Raw genomic sequence first — 18,323 nt, forward strand, 5'->3', positions numbered from 1 at the left:
AGTTTTCTTTTTTCTTCCATAAAATTCTGCCTATCTGTTCATGTCTTGTGCTTTATTCCTATTTGCGAAAATAATACGCAGGCACGTCCTCTAATATATATGAGTTTTACTTTTCGCCAGCAAAATCAATTGATGGATGCAAACTTTATTAAAATTCATAATAAGGGGAGAAGTGCTTTTCTTAATAAATTATTCATATCTCACATTATCTTTTATGTAAAGCTACACAACCAGCTACAATTCAATATAATACATCACACATACCTGTAATTAAGCTGTTACACTTGACATATTCTGTGATTATTTTCATAAATCATATTCACTTGTATATGCATCACCCTCATACATACTACAACACAAAACATAGTTTCAACACAACCAGAATTTGAAGCAAAACATAGAGACTAAGATGGGTTATTCAAAGGAAGAGAAGTACCAAAGAATATTGAGGGGTGTGAAAACTTTGTTCTTCTTGATCACCATGTTTATGTCTCTTCTTCTATTCTCTGCACCAGCTCTCTTTGTTATAGCTGATGCATTTGTTCCCTCTGTTCTACTCTCTGCTCTTTCCCCTTCTTCTCTCTCCCTTCAATCTTTCCTTTCCATTTTCAACAACTACGACTTTCGGTACTCTCTCATTGATATACCCCTTGTCTCCATTATTCGATCCTTTATCATCTTCTGTAAGTACAATCAATCCTCAATTTTTAAGTGATTTTCAATTACCCTTTTGAATCAAGTGCACTCATTGCTCTGTTTCTGTTTGTTCATGTGTAGGTGTTTATAGTTTTTGTGATGGACCACGACTCTCACGTGGCCCTTATTTGGGGATAACAACGTTGTGCTCTGTGTTGTCTCTTATATTTGTTTTGTTGAAAGCAGTTCTTGTATTTAGTAACGTGGGTGTAGATGGAAGAGGATATGTTAGAGTCTCCGAAATAGCTTTGTTCGTGTGCTCTTGTGCTTTGGCCGTGGGGCATATAGTTGTTGCATATAGAACAAGTTGCAGAGAAAGAAGAAAGCTTTTGGTCTATAAAATTCATCATAATTATATGGTTCACTCATTTACTGCATATCGAATTCAGAGTACCGCATATCATGTATCGAATCGCTATAAAGGAAATTTTGTAATAATAAGCTGATAACTTGAAAAGGTGACCCACCACATCAAACCATGTACCACATTACAGAACCTGTAATCGGTAACATGTAACTATCAATTTGAGATTGAATCTGTAAGTATCTCCATCCCACTTTGTTTTGCATTTTTGTGTGTGTGAAGTGTGAAGTGATCAACTGGGATTGGTAAACAAACAGAATTTAAAGATTAGTAGGTGTTTTGTATTAAAATTTCAAAAACTACTCTTTCCATTGTTTCTCTTTGTTGGAAAATGTTTTGGTTACAAGAACTATAAACAACATTTGTTGTTTCTTTAATGTATGACTTTCCCAGTTTCTATGTATTTAAGTTCCTAATTGATTTCTTTCAGGGGTCTGCCCATGAAAATAGCCAGAACTACAAGGAAGGAAAATCTGTTATTGAAAGGTTAGTACAAACTGTGTTAGAAATCATTATTAGGCTAATGTGAAGTCATTTTGAGTAAAAAGTGTGAAGTGGTAAAACTTTAAATGAGTTTTTACTCTATTTTTGGACAGGTTCAAAGGTGCCAGGTCCTGATGAAGCTAATGTTGGTGGAAGTGATGCAGATGATGTCTAATGATCCCACGTTTACAGTTGAATTGTATATTCTGTTATCCACTTATCCCTTTCCTTGTTGTTTTTCAATGAATGTGAATTTATACAGACAATATTGATGTAAAAAGACTCATGCTCAAACTTCTAATCCTTCCTCTATTTCAATTTGTTAGATTATCTTGGACTAATACTTGTACCTTGTAGTGGTTCCAACGTTTTGATTTTAAAAACATTAGTATTTCATAAAAGAAAGAAAGATTGGAATTAAAGCTCAATTGTATTAGACAGAACAACTATCATTAGTGATTGAAAACTGATACATTGATCGTCAATTTATTTTGAGTAGGTAAGAAACTAAAATCTACTATTGGTTCTCCTCAATTATATGATTTTTTTTAACTTATCTCACCCCTGTATAATGTTATAATTCAATATTCTCTCGAGTGTGAGTTACTTCCTTCTAAGATAACTCTCTCAACTATTAATTTGTCTTGTTATCAATGGAACATGATATCAGGCTTCTCATTAGAAAAACTTTCGATAAAAGGACTGCTAATCATCTATCAACCATTTGTTATTTTAATACTCAATTGAGCCGTCAAATCATCGACTTTAATACATCTTGTCAGTAAATCTTTATCATGGGTTAAAGTATTCATTCATATGCTAAGTGAAAGAACCTATAAATAAATTTGACAATATATTTTATCTCAAAACCTTAAAATATTAGATATATGTGACTTATTCTTCCTATGATACTCAATAATATAATAATCACAAAAAATAGCACATATATGATGCTCTTAGTATTAAAGCCACCATCTATACTTACCATAAGTGATATAAAATTGTTTTTTTTTTTTTGGAAGTTTTAGACAATCAAGTTTACCAATTGAAATCATCATCTCAAATATAAATATATCTTAAATAATTTTATCCTATTAAATATTAAATATTGTTATCATTCTTTTACTTCAAATATTCTTCTAAATATATTTTAGAATATTAACTCTTCAAATAATTTCCTTTCCTTTTTAGTAGAGATTATTGACACACTCCCATATAATATCACAATTTAGGTATTGAGATTTATTTTCAGATAAGATTAATAAAATTAAACGAGGTTAAATAACATTCTTAAAAATGTGTATAATTATTATTTTATCTATATTTAAGTCGAAAAAAATAGAGTTTAATAATATTGTAATTTTTAGAGTATATGTATATTATTTATCATTCATCTAAATGATCACTAACCCATGAATTTACATCATTTTTCCTATATTATACTCTATATAAACGTATAATCAAATTATTTTTCTACTTGACAAAATTAGAATTTATAGCTGAAATCATACTATATATATTTTTATAAGAAACAAATAAAATAGATAGCATAATATTTTTTATATACACTAGTGTGTATATGTACTTTGTGTCTGTTGATAAATATTGCATGGTACTACATATTTAGTTTTTATATATTTTATTTTTTGTGTTTATAATAATATTCAATTTAAGATGAGATATGTGATTAATTAATGTATTGGTGATGATTATTTAAAATTATATGGTTTTTTGTAAAAATTAAATAATATTATGAGCAAAACATGAAAATTACACCATGATTAAAGTTAAACATGTTTTTCCTTTATATATAGTATAAATTTATATATAATATAGATATAGTATAGTATAGATATAGATGATTGATTTCTTCACATTTTTGTAGTGTTGGGCACAAATTTATTTATCCACTGCCGTGCAGAAATACTAAAAGGTTAGTTATTGTTTTGCATTGTTTGGAGTAATTGAAGATGAAATGAAAATTGAATGAAATGAAATAAATAGAAAAAACAAAACGTAATAAATAAACAATAACACACAACACACGCCTTGTCGGGTTCTACTTTTGCAGAACAAGAGAAAAAAAAAACTAATGATTGATTATTGTTTCTCTCTCCATATTTCTTGCGCCTTCTTCTTCTTCTTCTTCTATCCATATTCCAAATCCAAAGCAGGTATTTTTCAACCGTTCTCTTCTTCTTCTTTTTCATTCCGCTTCTTCTCTCTTCTTAATTCATGCCATGTCCAGATTCATCATCGCTTTAATTTGACCATTGTTGATTTCTATCTCACTTGGTTTCCTTAATTTGTTGATTTTCATGAAGACCCTTTATCTTATAATCCTTCCTTTATCTTCAATATTGCGTTAGAATTCAGAGAATTGAGTTATGGGGAGGTTGTTTGTGCTTCATCTAGAAGGGAAGATCTATAGCTGCAAACACTGTCGTACCCATCTTGCTCTTTCTGAAGACATCGTTTCCAAGGTTTCATTTTGACCCATGACTTTTTCTGGGTTTCCAAAAAAATTGCTAGATTTTCATCCCAATGTTGTAAATTTATCAGTTATATGAGTTTGTTCTCGATTGTCGGTAGTAATAACAATCACAGTATCACCATGTGAATCATATTGACGGTTGCTGTGTGTCAATTATCATTACATCGTATATTATGCATGGCTTTGGATTTTACACGATTCCAATTTGATTATTGAATTGATCAGTTTCTTTTAGTTATCACCTTCATTCATTTGATCTGATTTAAAATAGAGCTTAGAAATGGTTATTGCTTCATTTATCAAACCTTCTTGTGGTTTTAAATGTTTAATTTGGATTTAGTACTTTTATTAGTAACTATAAGTGGCCTGAATGCTTAGATCCTAGAAATTACGGGTGTCGTTGTAACGGTAAGGTTATCCTGAAAACTGCCTATATGTTTGCAGAGTAAGGTTGGGTAAGTTTTTATGGAGATTGTCTATTTTGTTTATCATTTCTAGGAGTAAATGGACATATTTGCTTGAGTTGTTGGGGCTAAAGTTTTATAGCTTGTCTAATTCTGAACTACAAACTATATACTGCATGTTTTCTGATATTTTCTTTGCTAAAAAGGGGAGAAACTACATACATTACTGGCTTTCTTTGAACTCAGAGGATGTCCTCTACAATCTGCATAATTTGCTAACCACTGCGACATGGGACTCGGAATTTGATTCTTCATACTTTTGTGAATATTAGATGTGTGAATAAAGTATAACTGGCATTGTTGCTCCTCTTAAATAGAATTTGAAGTTTTGAACCAGCTTTCTTGTTTTGATTGAAGAAAATTTATTGTCATCAGTGGTAATTCAATTGATCAATTATTATATATGCTTCTTTCCTTGATTTCCATCTTCATGTGTCAGGAACTTGATGCCTTTGGAAGTTCAAAATTAGACAAGCTATATATTTTGATAACAAAGATATATGTTGATAGTGTTAAGCTTTCAAAAATCCAGTCTTTTCTTTTCTTGATATTTTTGTGGTGATTTTTTACTGCTTAGTAATCATGAGGTTGAGTTCAAATCCTAGAAACCTGTTTGCTGGGGTAAGGCTATGTACATATACTCTCTGCATACCCCTCTAGGTGCGAGTCTCGTGCACTTGGCCGCCTTTATTTATTTTTAATTGCGATAAAATTGAGCCTTTTTTAAGAACAAATAATCTGACCAGCATTTTTGCATTTGTTGTTTTATTCAGTCTTTCCACTCCAGACATGGGAAAGCGTATCTCTTCAATAAGGTGTAAGTTATCCTTGAATTTCAGCACCTTGGCATTGTGTGATTAGACAAAAAAAAAACTGAAAAGAACTTTCTCTTATAGTATTTGTATGTAGGCTGCAACAATAAAAGCTGGCGCAGGCGAAATCATAATATGCCACTTATTTTCACTAAAAATGAAATGAAAAGAAAACTTGCTTACATTTTATTTGTCCAGTAATTTGTTTTAGAATGTACATCATGTAATCCTTGCCCTTGTCTTATGCATTTTAATAATGAATCCTCCAAGGATTTTCCATTGAAAAATGTATGTATGTCACAACTACATAGATGAAACAATGCACACTTGCTATCACTCTCATCAACTGACATTTTGGTGATTGTGGATCTTGTAACTTGGTACCAGAGTGTTAACCAGAACAGCTATGTTTGTTATCTATTGCCTCTAGAGCTCTAAAGCTCTAGCCACATTATATTTTGCATCTACTTCTATTCACAGATATAGTTAAAATGTCTTAATGTTTGACAGCGCGAATGTTTCTATGGGAGAAAAGGAGGATAGACAGATGATGACTGGGATGCATACTGTGGTTGACATTTTCTGTGTGGGTTGTGGATCAATTGTTGGTTGGAAATATGTAAGATTTGGACCAGTGCTTCAGAAATCCGAAGTACGACATTTGCAGTTTCTTCGTAGTATTCACTTCCTATTTGATTTTTTTTCAGGAGTCTGCCCATGAAAAAAGCCAGAAGTACAAGGAAGGAAAATCTGTTCTTGAAAGGTCAGTTCAAACTATGTCTGAGAACACATTGTTACTTTAATGTGAGGTATTTTTGCTGAAGAAATATAAATAGAGGTAATCTAAACTGTCTGTAAAATGAGCAAAGTACTGGTGTATTCACCTATAGATTATTAATAGGTTATAAATCAATGTTGATACATCCTTACAAGTTACAAGAACACTTTAGATGAGTGTTTTTGAAGTTAGAAGTGATTTAGATGTTTTATATTTTTGGGCAGGTTCAAGTTGTCAGGTCCTGATGGCAGCAATTACTGGGTCAGCAGCCATGATTCACATATTGGTGGAAGTGATGCAGATGATGTCTAGCTATCTCACCATTTACAATTCAATTGTACATTCCTTTTTCTCCTTCTTATGTTGCTGTTCAGATGTGTGGATTTATAAAGGCAATTTAACAAAATATGCATTTTGCCACAGTCACAATTGTAACACATTTGATTTGATTGTCCATTCTGATGTAAAAAGACTTATATTCATACTTCTAATCCATCCTGTAATTCAATTTGTTAAATAATCCAGCTGGTTGGAACACACAGTGTCATATACAGTCAATATATCATCTACGATTTATTTGTGGATGATACAGTAACAATATAAAACTTATGCACTGTAACTATATACAATTTTTTCAAATAATGAAAGACTATACCTCATAGTTCTTACTGATTCTGTCTCCAAATTGATTTTAAAAATTATACTATTAAATAAAAGGAATCTTGCTATGAAAGGCTTATGTATATAGTGGTTTAAAATCACAAAACAACCTTTGTATTGCCTTGAAATGTAAAACATAAAAACTAAAATAGCTATTGGCGTTGGCATCGAAGACTCATGCATATGCGTTGGACCGTTTTGTCACGCCCTCTATAAATAAAATATTAAGTATTCAATGACTTAAAAATTCCTCAAACATTATATTTTTCCTTTAAGACAAAACACAAGTTACTGAGGTGCGTGGCTCCGAAATTACGACAAAAAGTCATGTATACACTATTTTGTACTCATTCAATTACAAATCAATTAGTGATATTTATTTGTTTTTGGAATCGTTTCCTACCCGATTCGTTTGATTGAGAGAAATTATTAGTTGGTCCTCGTTAGTTATTCAATATGTAATACTAATAACCACTCATTAACTTATATTTCTTAAGTGGATAAATAGAGTGCATGTAATTCATGATAAAAAAATACTACAAGAACTTCGGTACCCTATGTTATTTACCTAATACCATTTTACTAACTCTAAAAATTAGTTCTCTGACATTAATGACTAACTGTTTTAAACAACTCATAATCTATTAACTTTGTTTGGGTCCATGTTCCTCATAAAGACCTCAAACTTTCCGAGGCGGTGGAATAGAAATCATGGATAGAGATATTTATAGAAAAGAGTTAAGAAGAGAAATGGTGTGTCTCAGAATTGTTCCCTAGCCAGTAGCCACAACAACATACTAATTCAAACTTTGACTGCATTTAAAAGTTCACGTGTATAATTTTTTGGGGTCATATAACTCCATGAAAAAAATGAATATTTAACATATGAGATTACTATTATATATAAATATATATAAGGGTATTATGGTGATTATCCAGAGAAGCATCGCATCAAGCATGTGAATAACGTAGAGTTAAAGTGACAGAAACAGTAGCAGTAGGTGCAGGGTATCTATTCTCTCCCATTTTTCACTTCAAAATTACCACTCATTGCCACTCTTCTTCCTCAATTTAACTTTTACAATGCCTTCACATTCTCGCTAAGTTAACATCATTTCCTTTTTTTGAAGTTGCGTTTCAAATTGAGGGTACAAAGTTTGGGCTTTTGTCTTTTTTGTTATTATTATTACTACTACGCATATTTCGGTGTTTCGATTTTGGGGATGAATCGAAGTTTCAGGGCTCAGGAATCTCAAATGCAAGCTTCATTGAAGCAGCAATTAGGGATTTTGAGGTCTTCTCTCACAAAGGAAAAGGACGATGAACTCACTTTGTTCCTCGAAATGAGGAACCGAGACAAGGAGCGGAGCAACGATCTCCTGCTTCGCGCCTCTGAGGAATTCGATGCACCATTAGGTCAATATTTCTATTTTGTTTAAATTTTAATTTAGCATTGTTTTATGCTGTCATTTTTAGTAACTCATGTGAAGAATTTTTTAATGTTCGTGTTTTTTTTTTTTGGATTTCTATTTTGTGATGTGGTTCTTTTTATGTTTCAGGCTCAAATCAGGGTTCTTCTACCTTATTTAACATTTCATCTTCTACAACAGGTCCTGTGCGGAAGACTGGTGTTGATGATTTTCTCAATTCGGAAAATGATAAGAATGACTATGATTGGTATGTTATAATCTCAGTCACTACTCACTACAATAATGGATTTTGAGGTTTTTTTTTCTTCTTTTTTTTCTCTGATAAAAAAATTGTAGAATTTAGTTCATAGAGAATATGATCTTATGAGAAAATGTTTAACACCTTGCAGTTGATAGCAACGCATGTTTATTGAATGCTTGAGATTGAAGTTTCCACTTATTTCTTTAGAGTTTGGTTGACATGTTACGACCAGATGGATTGTAACATATGGGTTTTGTAATATGTTAAGTGTGTTTTATAAAAAGAACAAAACATCGGGTTAAGAAGTGGGATATTTTGGTTCTGCTTAAATAGTGGAACCAAAGAGAACAAAATAGAACACTCCATTCTGCCATGTTTTGTGCGCATGCCAAATGCTAGGTAGTGTTGCTGTTTAGCAGACATGTTCAAATGTGATAGAACAAACTATATGAGTTTTGTTGTTATCTTTGACATGTTTTATATGTTTTATTAATATAATACAGTAAGGCATGATGGTTACAAAATGAGTCATTTTGTTTTCACTAAAAGGGTGGTATATCAAAGAGAACAAAATAGGACACTCTGTTCTGTCTTGTTCAGTCTGCAATCTAAATACTGCCTTACTGTTTCATGAGTATATATAGGAGAACTCATCAGCGTTTCTTACTTTTGCTATATTTAAACAGCTTTGACTATGATACAAAGCTTATTCCTTAAAAGTTTTGATTGCTGTAAACCACAGGATCTGAGGGTCATCAGCAATTAGCATGATTCGTAAATCATAATAACGCTTCCTCACTAATTTGGCAATATATTTGACTGAAGAAGTCATCTTTCTGGATGTTTTTTAATTCATAACTTACGAGTTTCACTCTCAGTAGGCACTCTTTATAAGTTATTAGTATTATGATGTGATTTTTGTTATTAATCTCACTATTATTCTTATTTTGGATCTTCTTCCTTCCAACATTAACAAGTTTTGTGTAGATGTTGTGTGTGGACAAATGAGAAAGATAATGTAGTAAGCCTTTGGTATGGCTCTATTTAGCACAATTAACTAGAAGCTAGGTGCTGCAAGTTACATGCTAGCTTATGAAAATGAAGTGTATGGTAAAGTTAGCTGATCAACTAGCCTGTACATGTAAAATGATGTAAAATTATATGTTTAGGTTCATGTGTGTGCATACATTTATTATTATTATTATTATTATTATTATTATCAATTTATCATAAAAAGAAGTTAAAAATGGATTAATTGTGTTTGCCAGATAATTAAGTGTATTCATTTGGGGATAATAAAAGGTTCCATTTTTGGAAACTGCTTATAAGCTACCCAAGTGTCTTGCCTAACACATACGCGAAAACTGACAATCTGACATGACATTTTTAATGTTTCCAAGTGATGAAAAGCAGAATGATTGTTGCTTAGCATCCTTATTGTCTTTTCAGGCTTCTTACTCCTCCGGGGACTCCTCTCTTTCCTTCTCTGGAGATGGAAACTAAAAAAACTGTTATGAGTCAGCTTGGTGCTCCAACTGCACGACCTACATCATTAAAATCTAGAGTAAGCAATCTTATTGAAGGTTTTAGATCATGCCAATTATCATATGGTTATTTTTCTCAACTGTTTCCCTGTGGTTATTATAGTTAGCAAATCCTCAGTCAGATCCCACTGGAAGGAGCAACTTAGTATCTAAACAACCTGCTTCCTCCCCTGGGTTGGGCTCGTCAAGTAGTGGAAATAGGAGGGGCCCGTCATCAATGAATTCAGGATCAAGACCTGCAACTCCTACTGGACGCTCTATATTGAGCACAGCTTCAAAATCATTAAGACCTTCAACACCTACTTCTCGGGCAACCTTACCTTCAACTAGGACCATTGTAGCTACGTCCAAGACCACAGGTTCCACGACTAAGCCTGCAGTTTCTGCTGCCAAGCCTGCAGTTTCTGCTGCCAAGCCTGCAGTTTCTGCTGCCAAGCCTGCAGTTTCTGCTGCCAAGCCTGCAGTTTCTGCTGCCAAGCCTGCAGTTTCTGCTGCCAAGCCTGCAGTGTCTGCTGCTAAGACTACAGTTTCTGCTACTAAGACTACAGTCCCTGCAACTAAATCCACAGTTCCATCTAGATCCTCTACACCTTTGTCAAGATCTACTGCAAGATCTTCAACCCCAACTAGCAGGCCAGCGGTACCTCAATCCAAGCCCACATCAAGGGCATCTACCCCAACTCGGCGACCATCTACACCATCAAGTGCACCTAACATATCTGCTCCTTCTGTTAAGACGACTTCAATCACTAAGCCTGCTCCTCTGACATCAAACCAGCCAGTACAAAGATGTGGTACACCTACTGTGAAACCAAGGCCATGGAAACCATCTGAGATGCCTGGCTTCTCTCTTGATGCTCCACCCAATTTGAGGACAACACTCTCAGATAGGCCACTATCAGCAACTAGGGGAAGGCCTGGAGCACCAACTTCTCGGTCCTCATCTGTTGAGCCTGCTTCTATTGGCAGACCAAAGCGGCAGTCATGCTCTCCTTCTAGAGGGCGGTCCTTCAATGGCATTTCTCATGCAACTGGAAGCTCTATGCCGGCAGTTTGTCGTGATTACTCCAAAATGAATGATAATGTCAGTCCTGTTGTGATTGGCAACCAAATGGTTGAGAGGGTAGTAAATATGCGGAAACTGGTACCACCAAGGCTAGATGACAAAAATTCTCCCCATAGTAATCTGTCTGGCAAGTCATCTTCTCCAGACAGCTCTGGTTTTGGAAGAACACTGTCGAAAAAATCCTTGGATATGGCTATTAGGCATATGGTATGCATCTTCTCCTTTCTTGCATTTATTCCGTCTGTTAAGAATATAATTGTATTGCAACTGCATTTGAATCACTACTATTGTATAAAAAGTACTTACGGAATGCTTTAATGACCCATTCCATTTCTGGACGCATGATGTTTAAAGATTGGTTTTGGGGACCTCAGAGTTTGTCGTTTATAACATTCATCGCACTTCATACTTTTTTATTAAGTTTACTATGACTAATTTTGAATGATTAGAACTCATGAAACTGTTTTATTTATCCTCTTTGAACAGGATATAAGGCGAAGGGTTCCAGGAAATTTACGGCCACTAATGACGAACATTCCAGCATCTTCTATGTATAGTGTGCGGTCAGGGCCTCAGCGTAGCCGAACTGTTAGTGTCTCAGACTCTCCCCATGCCACCAGCAGTAATGCTAGTTCTGAAGTAAGTGTAAACCAACATGGTATTTGTCTGGATAGTAGTGAAATAGATGATGATAATGTCAGCGAGAGAGGTGGTCAATCTCCTGCGAGTGTACGGGGCAGGTAAACAGCTCTTACTTTGGGGAATCCTCTGCGTACAGCTAAATAGCATAAACATTCTTATCTTGGTTTCAGCCATAGCATATTTTGCATATGGAGCTTACTATGCTTCTAGCCTTCTATTGATGTAAAGTTTATTGGAAGTGATATAACCTTGTCTAATGGAATGTATTTGTGATTTTAGTTAGGTTATGTGTTAGACTTGTCTATTTTCTGTCTTTTATTTTAGATGGCGAGTTTGGCGCAATGGTAATATTGTTGCTTGATGATCATGAAGTTATAGTTTCGAATTCTGGAAACAGCTTCGCCGCTTGTGAGAGTAAGGTTGTGGACATCTACCCACCCCATACCTCAAAGTGGGAGTCTCGCACACTTTCGGGCCGCCTTTTAGTGACAATATTTCACAGGAAAATTGTATTTAGGAAAGATTGGGAATGATGTCTCAATTGTACCGGATTTGCATTACCAACCTTAACTTATCTCAGAATTTAGAGTTATCAACTCTTATCCACTTAGAGATTTGAGGTTCCATGGTTTCCTGTCTTCCTCTCTTTCTTTTCTTGTTTATTTTTTAAACACGCCAAGCTTTGTCATATAGATTATGAAGTATGAACGATGGAACATTTTTTTTTAAAAATAGTTGTGAAGTTTTCGTTCTTTTCTTGGGGTGGAGAGAGCAGGTTTAAGCAACTGAGTTTATTTGAAGATGTGTCTTGTTACATGTACTAAACGACAAATGCGACTTTATCATTTTGTTGTCGATTATTCTTTATAAAATAATATCAATTTCTACTAATTTTATGTGATGGAAGGAGTAACATTATAATCTCCACAAAATCATTGCATCGTGTTCGTCCCTTTTACAAATTACACAATTATTTATGAAAATATATAAATGGTTAATATGATAGTTGAGCTCCTTACGCATTAATTCTACTCACACAGTCACGCCGACTAAAAAGGCATTAATTATCAAGCAATATTGTCTAAATTGTTACTCTAATAAAAGAATAGATTAAATTAGACCGAAGTCACTGAACTGAGTTTTAGTCCATTATATATAATACCCTTATTTTTCTACTTATTCAAAAAACTTCTAATTTATATGTATTTATGAAATTTAATATCAGTGGATATGAATATGATTAAGTTGACCCCAAAAAGATCTTTGACCCATATATACCTTCATGGCCACAAGGAAGTCCTGCTATCTCCTAAAGTTTTTTTCTTCTTCGTATATTTGTGTTATTTTAATCTAAGAGTGATCCATATCATAAAGTATCATGATGTTTCGTCTAGTTGATGAAATTAAGGTTTGATTTGATGTTTATTATTTCATACGGGTAACCTTTCCTTCGTTTAAAATAATCCAGCTCATTCCCAATATCTACCATGCAATTCCATTAAAATGGTTTATAATGGAAGACCTACCAATCCTTGTATTTTATATAGTAAATTTGGACCGTGAAACAGTCTTCCCTACTTCAAATTCTGATTCAGTTCAATAAAACAGGAAATAAAGTCTTAGTTCATTTGAATGGGACATAAAACAACAAGAGCAATTCATTTAGTTTGTTTTGCACTGTAGTTTGGGCACCATGTTAAACTATGTAACCAAAATGAGTCAACAGAGACATGTACAATATCTCATGAACAAAAATTTGCTCCCTACCACCCTATCTCACATACAATAGAGAAAGAAGATCCAAGAGGTTCACATACCCTCTGGCATTTCATCCCATCTACTCTTTCGCCTTCTTTCTCTGCAACTTTGGGGTGCTTCTTTTTTCTTAGCAACCAATTTCTCTATATGTTCAGGTAATAGTGGAGTTGGTAATGTGATTAGTTCCACCTCATCATCATCATCAATCCATCCACAAAAAGGTTTCCTATGGCAGTAATGTGGATTCTTAAACGATTTCGGGGATTCAACGACAGGATTCCTGACAAATGTGCTCTCAACATTGCTGATAAATGCGCCCCTACTGCTTCGAGTGACATTATCTGCAGGCTTTTGCTCATTCTTTTTAGACTTGCTATCATTACTGCCACTACCACTGCATCTATAGGAGGGCTTACGATTGTGATAAGGTGATTTTGATGATTCAATCATAGGAGTCTTGGCAAAAGTGCTCTTAGCATTGTTGACAAATGCGCTACTCCTGCTTCCAGTGACATTATGTGCAGGCTTTGGCTCTTTTTTCTCATACTTGTCATTGTCACTGTAGGAGGGTTTACGATTTCCATGCATTGATGATTTCGAGGATTCAATCCTAGGAGGCTTGACAAAAGTGCTATTGACATTGTTTCCAAATGCGCTACTCCAGCTTCCAATGACATTATCCACAGGCTTTAGCTCTTTTTTCTTAGACTTGTCGTTGTCATTATAGGAGGGTTTACGATTGCCATGCCGCGATTTTGAGGATTCAATCATAGGAGGCTTGATAAAAGTGTTCTTGGCATTGTTTCCAAATGCGCTACCGCTTCCAGTGGCATTATCCACAGGCTTTGGCTCATTTATTATAGACCTGTAGTCATCCATACCACTCCACCCATAGCAAGGTTGAAAAGTGCTCTTACTACTGCTTCCAGTGACATTAGCCACAGAATTTGGCTCATTTTTTCTAGACTCCACCCTAATGTCTTCTTGTTCATGTCCTCCTCTTCCATCTAGCACACTTGAATCCTCCTTAGCACCTGGAAACAAAACAGGCAATGTTTTGGCATTAGCAAATGAATAATTCGAGTACTTTTTTCTTTGTTTTTTGGAAAATTGGACATCCTAATCTCAATGTGATGGAGATGAGTGCCAAATCTATCCTGTGTTTGCGATTTAAAGAAGGTTGAGGCTGTCTTCACAGCTCAATATCTAACCACTGTCTAGAATTCCAGAAAAAAAATTAGATTGCATAGATACTTCGTTTATAAATGAATTAAAACCAGCTGCTAAGTCCTCTTACGTTTGATGAATTAAATAGCAGCTAAGAAAGAATAAATCATGCTTAGACTAATACCAGCTGATAAGTTATCAATCACGCATATGTTTATTGAAGATGTATTTATGAATGGCATCCAACAAAGGAGGTATACCAGCCCTGTTTTTCAAGAAGCTGTTACTCTTGTCAACTGCAAATATCAATATGCTTCAAATGAAAGGGACCGATAAACAAAGTAATTTAATTACCAGTTTCATTCCCAAGTGAAGCAAGGTCTCGATCATCGGTTTGAGATGCTGAGTCTAAACTATCATTAATTTGCAACAAAGAGTCCTGAGCCACAAGGGTAGAAGAACCAACATCAGTAATCTCAGCTGTGGGAGTAGCTGATGTCTCAATAACTTCACCTGCTGTATGGTCCTGCAAAGGATTCTCCTCCATGGTTGCACCGACTATATGCAAGTTTTTCTCCTACCAGTTAATAAGAGCAGTAAATCATATTAGGCTAAGATATTATTTAAACCCTTATCTTATTTTTAGGTTTAATATATATCGAGTTTAACTCGGAATCTCATACAGTTATTAAGCCTGTATGAGTTAGTAAGATATAGTTTCTTACCAAGGAAAGACCATTAGGTGCTTAAGGAGAAGTTAGATTTCTTATACCTCCTACAAAAAGTGTTCCGAAATTTGAAGATATATATCTTACACATTAATCATAAATCATTGAAGAGTATGTATCTTCCGGAGATCTCAAATTAAATTTTAACTTAAAGAATAAATAGGAGGAGCAAATATACAGAACATTTTCAAACAAATGCTTCCCTAACAGGACACCACACAAAGGGGCTATCTTCTAAGTGCAATCTTCTGAGGCAAGTAGCATCAGGGTCCTATTTGAAGGAAATTCCATTTCATCATATAGACATATACAATCCCAAACCCAAATGGCATTTTTCTTTCAGTAGTAAGTGTAGAACAGATAATGAAGAAGACTGGACAAATTTGATGGCAGAGAAATATGAGAACAAATTAACTAGCAAAACAAAAACCAGAAAGATGAGCAAAGCCATAATAACATGTGTTTCTCTATGCTATGACCAAAACTTCACATCACAAAATAGCAAGGTTTTTTTTTTGGTTTCCCACAGGTATCTTTGCACTAGAGGCAATCTCGTCCGAGCCGAAGACATCCGCAGGTATGTGCGGCTAACTCTCCCAGAAGTTATTTTTTCCATCACAAAATAGCACTGTTTATTTTTAAGGTGCAAACAAGTGTGCCTGAACTAGAATAAAAAAGTAAGAAAATAGAGTACAAACGGAACCAAACAAATGGAGAAAAAACGGAATAGAAGTGTAAAATGGAAACAAATTAACATTGTAGCTAAATTTGAGTGAGACTCCTCTCCATTAATCGAGGGGAGTTGTGTGAAAAAACAAAGAAAACACAAAATGAAATGACACTTTATCCTTATTAATTACATTGATATTACAGTTTTACCCTTAAAACTCTCGTCGGGAGGAGTCTCACTCGCTAAATTTGTACCTGTTGTTCTGCAGCAGGGCTTTGTTGTTTGGCAAGTATTGTTTCTATTAGGAGCTTGTAAGAGGCCTCTTCAATAAAGGGCCAACCTTGAGTTCCATCATAAACCTGAAGAAGAAACCCCACAAACACACACAGATTTTATGAGTAAACAAACAATGAAAACAACAACACTTGTTAATTTAACTGATTAAAAAATTGGAGTAAGAGAACAGAAAAAACAACCTCTAGAAGCTCATCAACCGTTTCTCGAACCACTTGATCATGAAATCCAAATTGACGCATAGAATCCAAAGCAGCATCCATTCGTGTATTCCCCACCCCGATCCTATTCTGCAAACAAAACAAAACACCATTTCAGAAGGGTCAATGTGACAAAGTTGCCCCAGAAATTTCAGAGTTTGGGTAGGAACAATAATAAACACACAATAAAAAACGAAACTTTACAAATACAACGAGTAAAAATTGTGAGAAACGATACAAAGGGAGGAAAATAAGTTAAACACGGTTAGAACTTAGAACATAAACATGGAGGAAAAGGGTGGAATTTTTTTGAGAAAAAAATAATGAGAAAGTGTGAAATGAAATACCTTTCTGGGTTGTCTTCCTCTTGGCGCCATGATGCACTATTCAGATGAAGCAACTACAATGATAGAGAAAAGAGTAGAAGCTATGTTTTTTTTTCTTTGTAGTTGTTATTATTATTTTGGAAAGTGAAGATGAGTAGAGAGGGTAGAAGAAAAATGATGAAGAGGAAAGAGTAGAAATTGCATTGTAATGAAGGAAGAGAAAGAGTGAAGGAAAGCAGTGCAGAGATTGGGAAAAAGAGAGAGAGGAAATGCTGAAAATGGTATGAGAAAACTTAGTTTACAGAAAGAATAAGGAAAGGCACGACCTCTTGACGTGATCGCATGGCAGAAATCTTGCCACCTTTTATTTTGCCCTCTAACAAAATACAAAAAATAGAAGGAATTGCACGTATTTTGTTTATCAACTCGCTTTTCTATTATTTGTAACGTGTATTTATGTTATAAATCATAAATATAATACTTTGTATTAAATATTTATAATTTACAATTGAATTTATTCGATTGATGCAATGTTTAACTTTTTTAAATACACTTTTAAAATAAGAAGATAATATTATATGTTTTTTTTAGAAGTAAGAAGATAATGAGGGCAAAATAGAGAATCACAAATTACATCCTGATGGAGTTGTTATTTTGTGTTTTCTCTTTACTAAGTAGTATAGGTTACATTTCATATTTATTACAAAGAGAAAATGATGTATATACTAACGATGTAAGAGTTTTTTACATTATCATTACATCATTCACCGTTCATTCTCTATCATCATTGACTCTTCATAGAAAACAATCAAAATGAATAATATATAACAAACACACTGACTATATATATATTTTTATACTGAGGATATAAATATTACTATCTATTACAAAAGTCATTCACATGATAATATGTAAAATTAATTAAATTTCACTTTGCAATACCTTCCTTATTTTTGGCTCTTCAACTTCAATAACACAACTATATAAACCTAGTTGTAAAATCTTTACCTAATCTACTTAAAAGATAATGATATGTACTAATAATATTATTGGGTATTCAAGTATTATAATATACTATAAAAAGTCTCATAGAAGTTTGTGAGTTAAATAATATATAAAGTGGATGTACTCATTATCTTTATAGCATAAAAGGTTAAATACACTTGTATGTTTCTTCTTTCACATGATCTATGAAAAATAGTTTAGCACATAAATAAAGATCTCACATTGTTTAGACTCCTCAATCATAATAATATATCAATTTTAGATCCTCTTTTAATTTTGTGGGAAAATAGTACTAATGGTTTAGACTCCCATCTCATATTGTCTTCACTAGTTCATTGGAACTTGTTCCGATGATTTTGATCAGCGAATCAAAGTGTCCCAAGAAATATTTTCGTGCCAATTTCTGGAGTAAGACTCCTTTCAAATAATAGAGAGACAAGTGACTTTTTCCTTTGTATTTTAAGGGTAAAAGTGTAATATCATTTTAAATAAAAGGATATG

The 18,323-nt window shown here is 33.9% G+C and overlaps 3 protein-coding genes and 1 pseudogene across 6 annotated transcripts; 3 read left to right on the forward strand and 1 right to left on the reverse strand.

Moving 5' to 3' along the window:
- On the forward strand, positions 331-1,718 carry LOC109359624 (annotated as a pseudogene).
- On the forward strand, positions 3,571-6,602 carry LOC109361215 (protein yippee-like). Of its 3 annotated transcripts, none has more exons than XM_019606591.1 (6): positions 3,571-3,717; positions 3,913-4,026; positions 5,275-5,318; positions 5,824-5,932; positions 6,021-6,076; positions 6,316-6,602. In XM_019606591.1, exons 2-6 carry the CDS (start codon positions 3,931-3,933, stop codon positions 6,401-6,403), a joined length of 393 nt encoding a protein of 130 aa, XP_019462136.1. In that variant the 5' UTR covers positions 3,571-3,717; positions 3,913-3,930; the 3' UTR covers positions 6,404-6,602. The 3 variants fall into 3 exon arrangements, with proteins under 3 accessions (XP_019462136.1, XP_019462137.1, XP_019462138.1); XM_019606592.1 differs by having other exon boundaries at positions 3,576-3,717; positions 3,920-4,026; XM_019606593.1 differs by lacking the exons at positions 3,571-3,717; positions 3,913-4,026 and adding an exon at positions 4,055-5,028.
- Positions 7,671-11,978, forward strand: LOC109361080 (mucin-5AC-like). 2 transcript variants are annotated; one of them, XM_019606397.1, is made up of 6 exons: positions 7,672-7,899; positions 7,973-8,167; positions 8,311-8,428; positions 9,872-9,986; positions 10,070-11,239; positions 11,519-11,978. In XM_019606397.1, the coding sequence occupies exons 2-6, from the start codon at positions 7,975-7,977 to the stop codon at positions 11,774-11,776; spliced, it is 1,854 nt and encodes a 617-aa protein (XP_019461942.1). In that variant the 5' UTR covers positions 7,672-7,899; positions 7,973-7,974; the 3' UTR covers positions 11,777-11,978. The 2 variants fall into 2 exon arrangements, with proteins under 2 accessions (XP_019461943.1, XP_019461942.1); XM_019606398.1 differs by having other exon boundaries at positions 7,671-8,167; positions 8,362-8,428.
- Positions 13,318-17,150, reverse strand: LOC109359447. Its single transcript, XM_019604117.1, has 5 exons — positions 16,839-17,150; positions 16,474-16,581; positions 16,252-16,356; positions 14,954-15,176; positions 13,318-14,466 (listed from the first exon to the last, which is right to left on the reverse strand). Exons 1-5 carry the CDS (start codon positions 16,866-16,868, stop codon positions 13,484-13,486), a joined length of 1,449 nt encoding a protein of 482 aa, XP_019459662.1. The 5' UTR covers positions 16,869-17,150; the 3' UTR covers positions 13,318-13,483.

The sequence above is a fragment of the Lupinus angustifolius genome, chromosome LG11 (genome assembly GCF_001865875.1).
Source record: "Lupinus angustifolius cultivar Tanjil chromosome LG11, LupAngTanjil_v1.0, whole genome shotgun sequence".
NCBI lineage: Eukaryota > Viridiplantae > Streptophyta > Magnoliopsida > Fabales > Fabaceae > Lupinus > Lupinus angustifolius.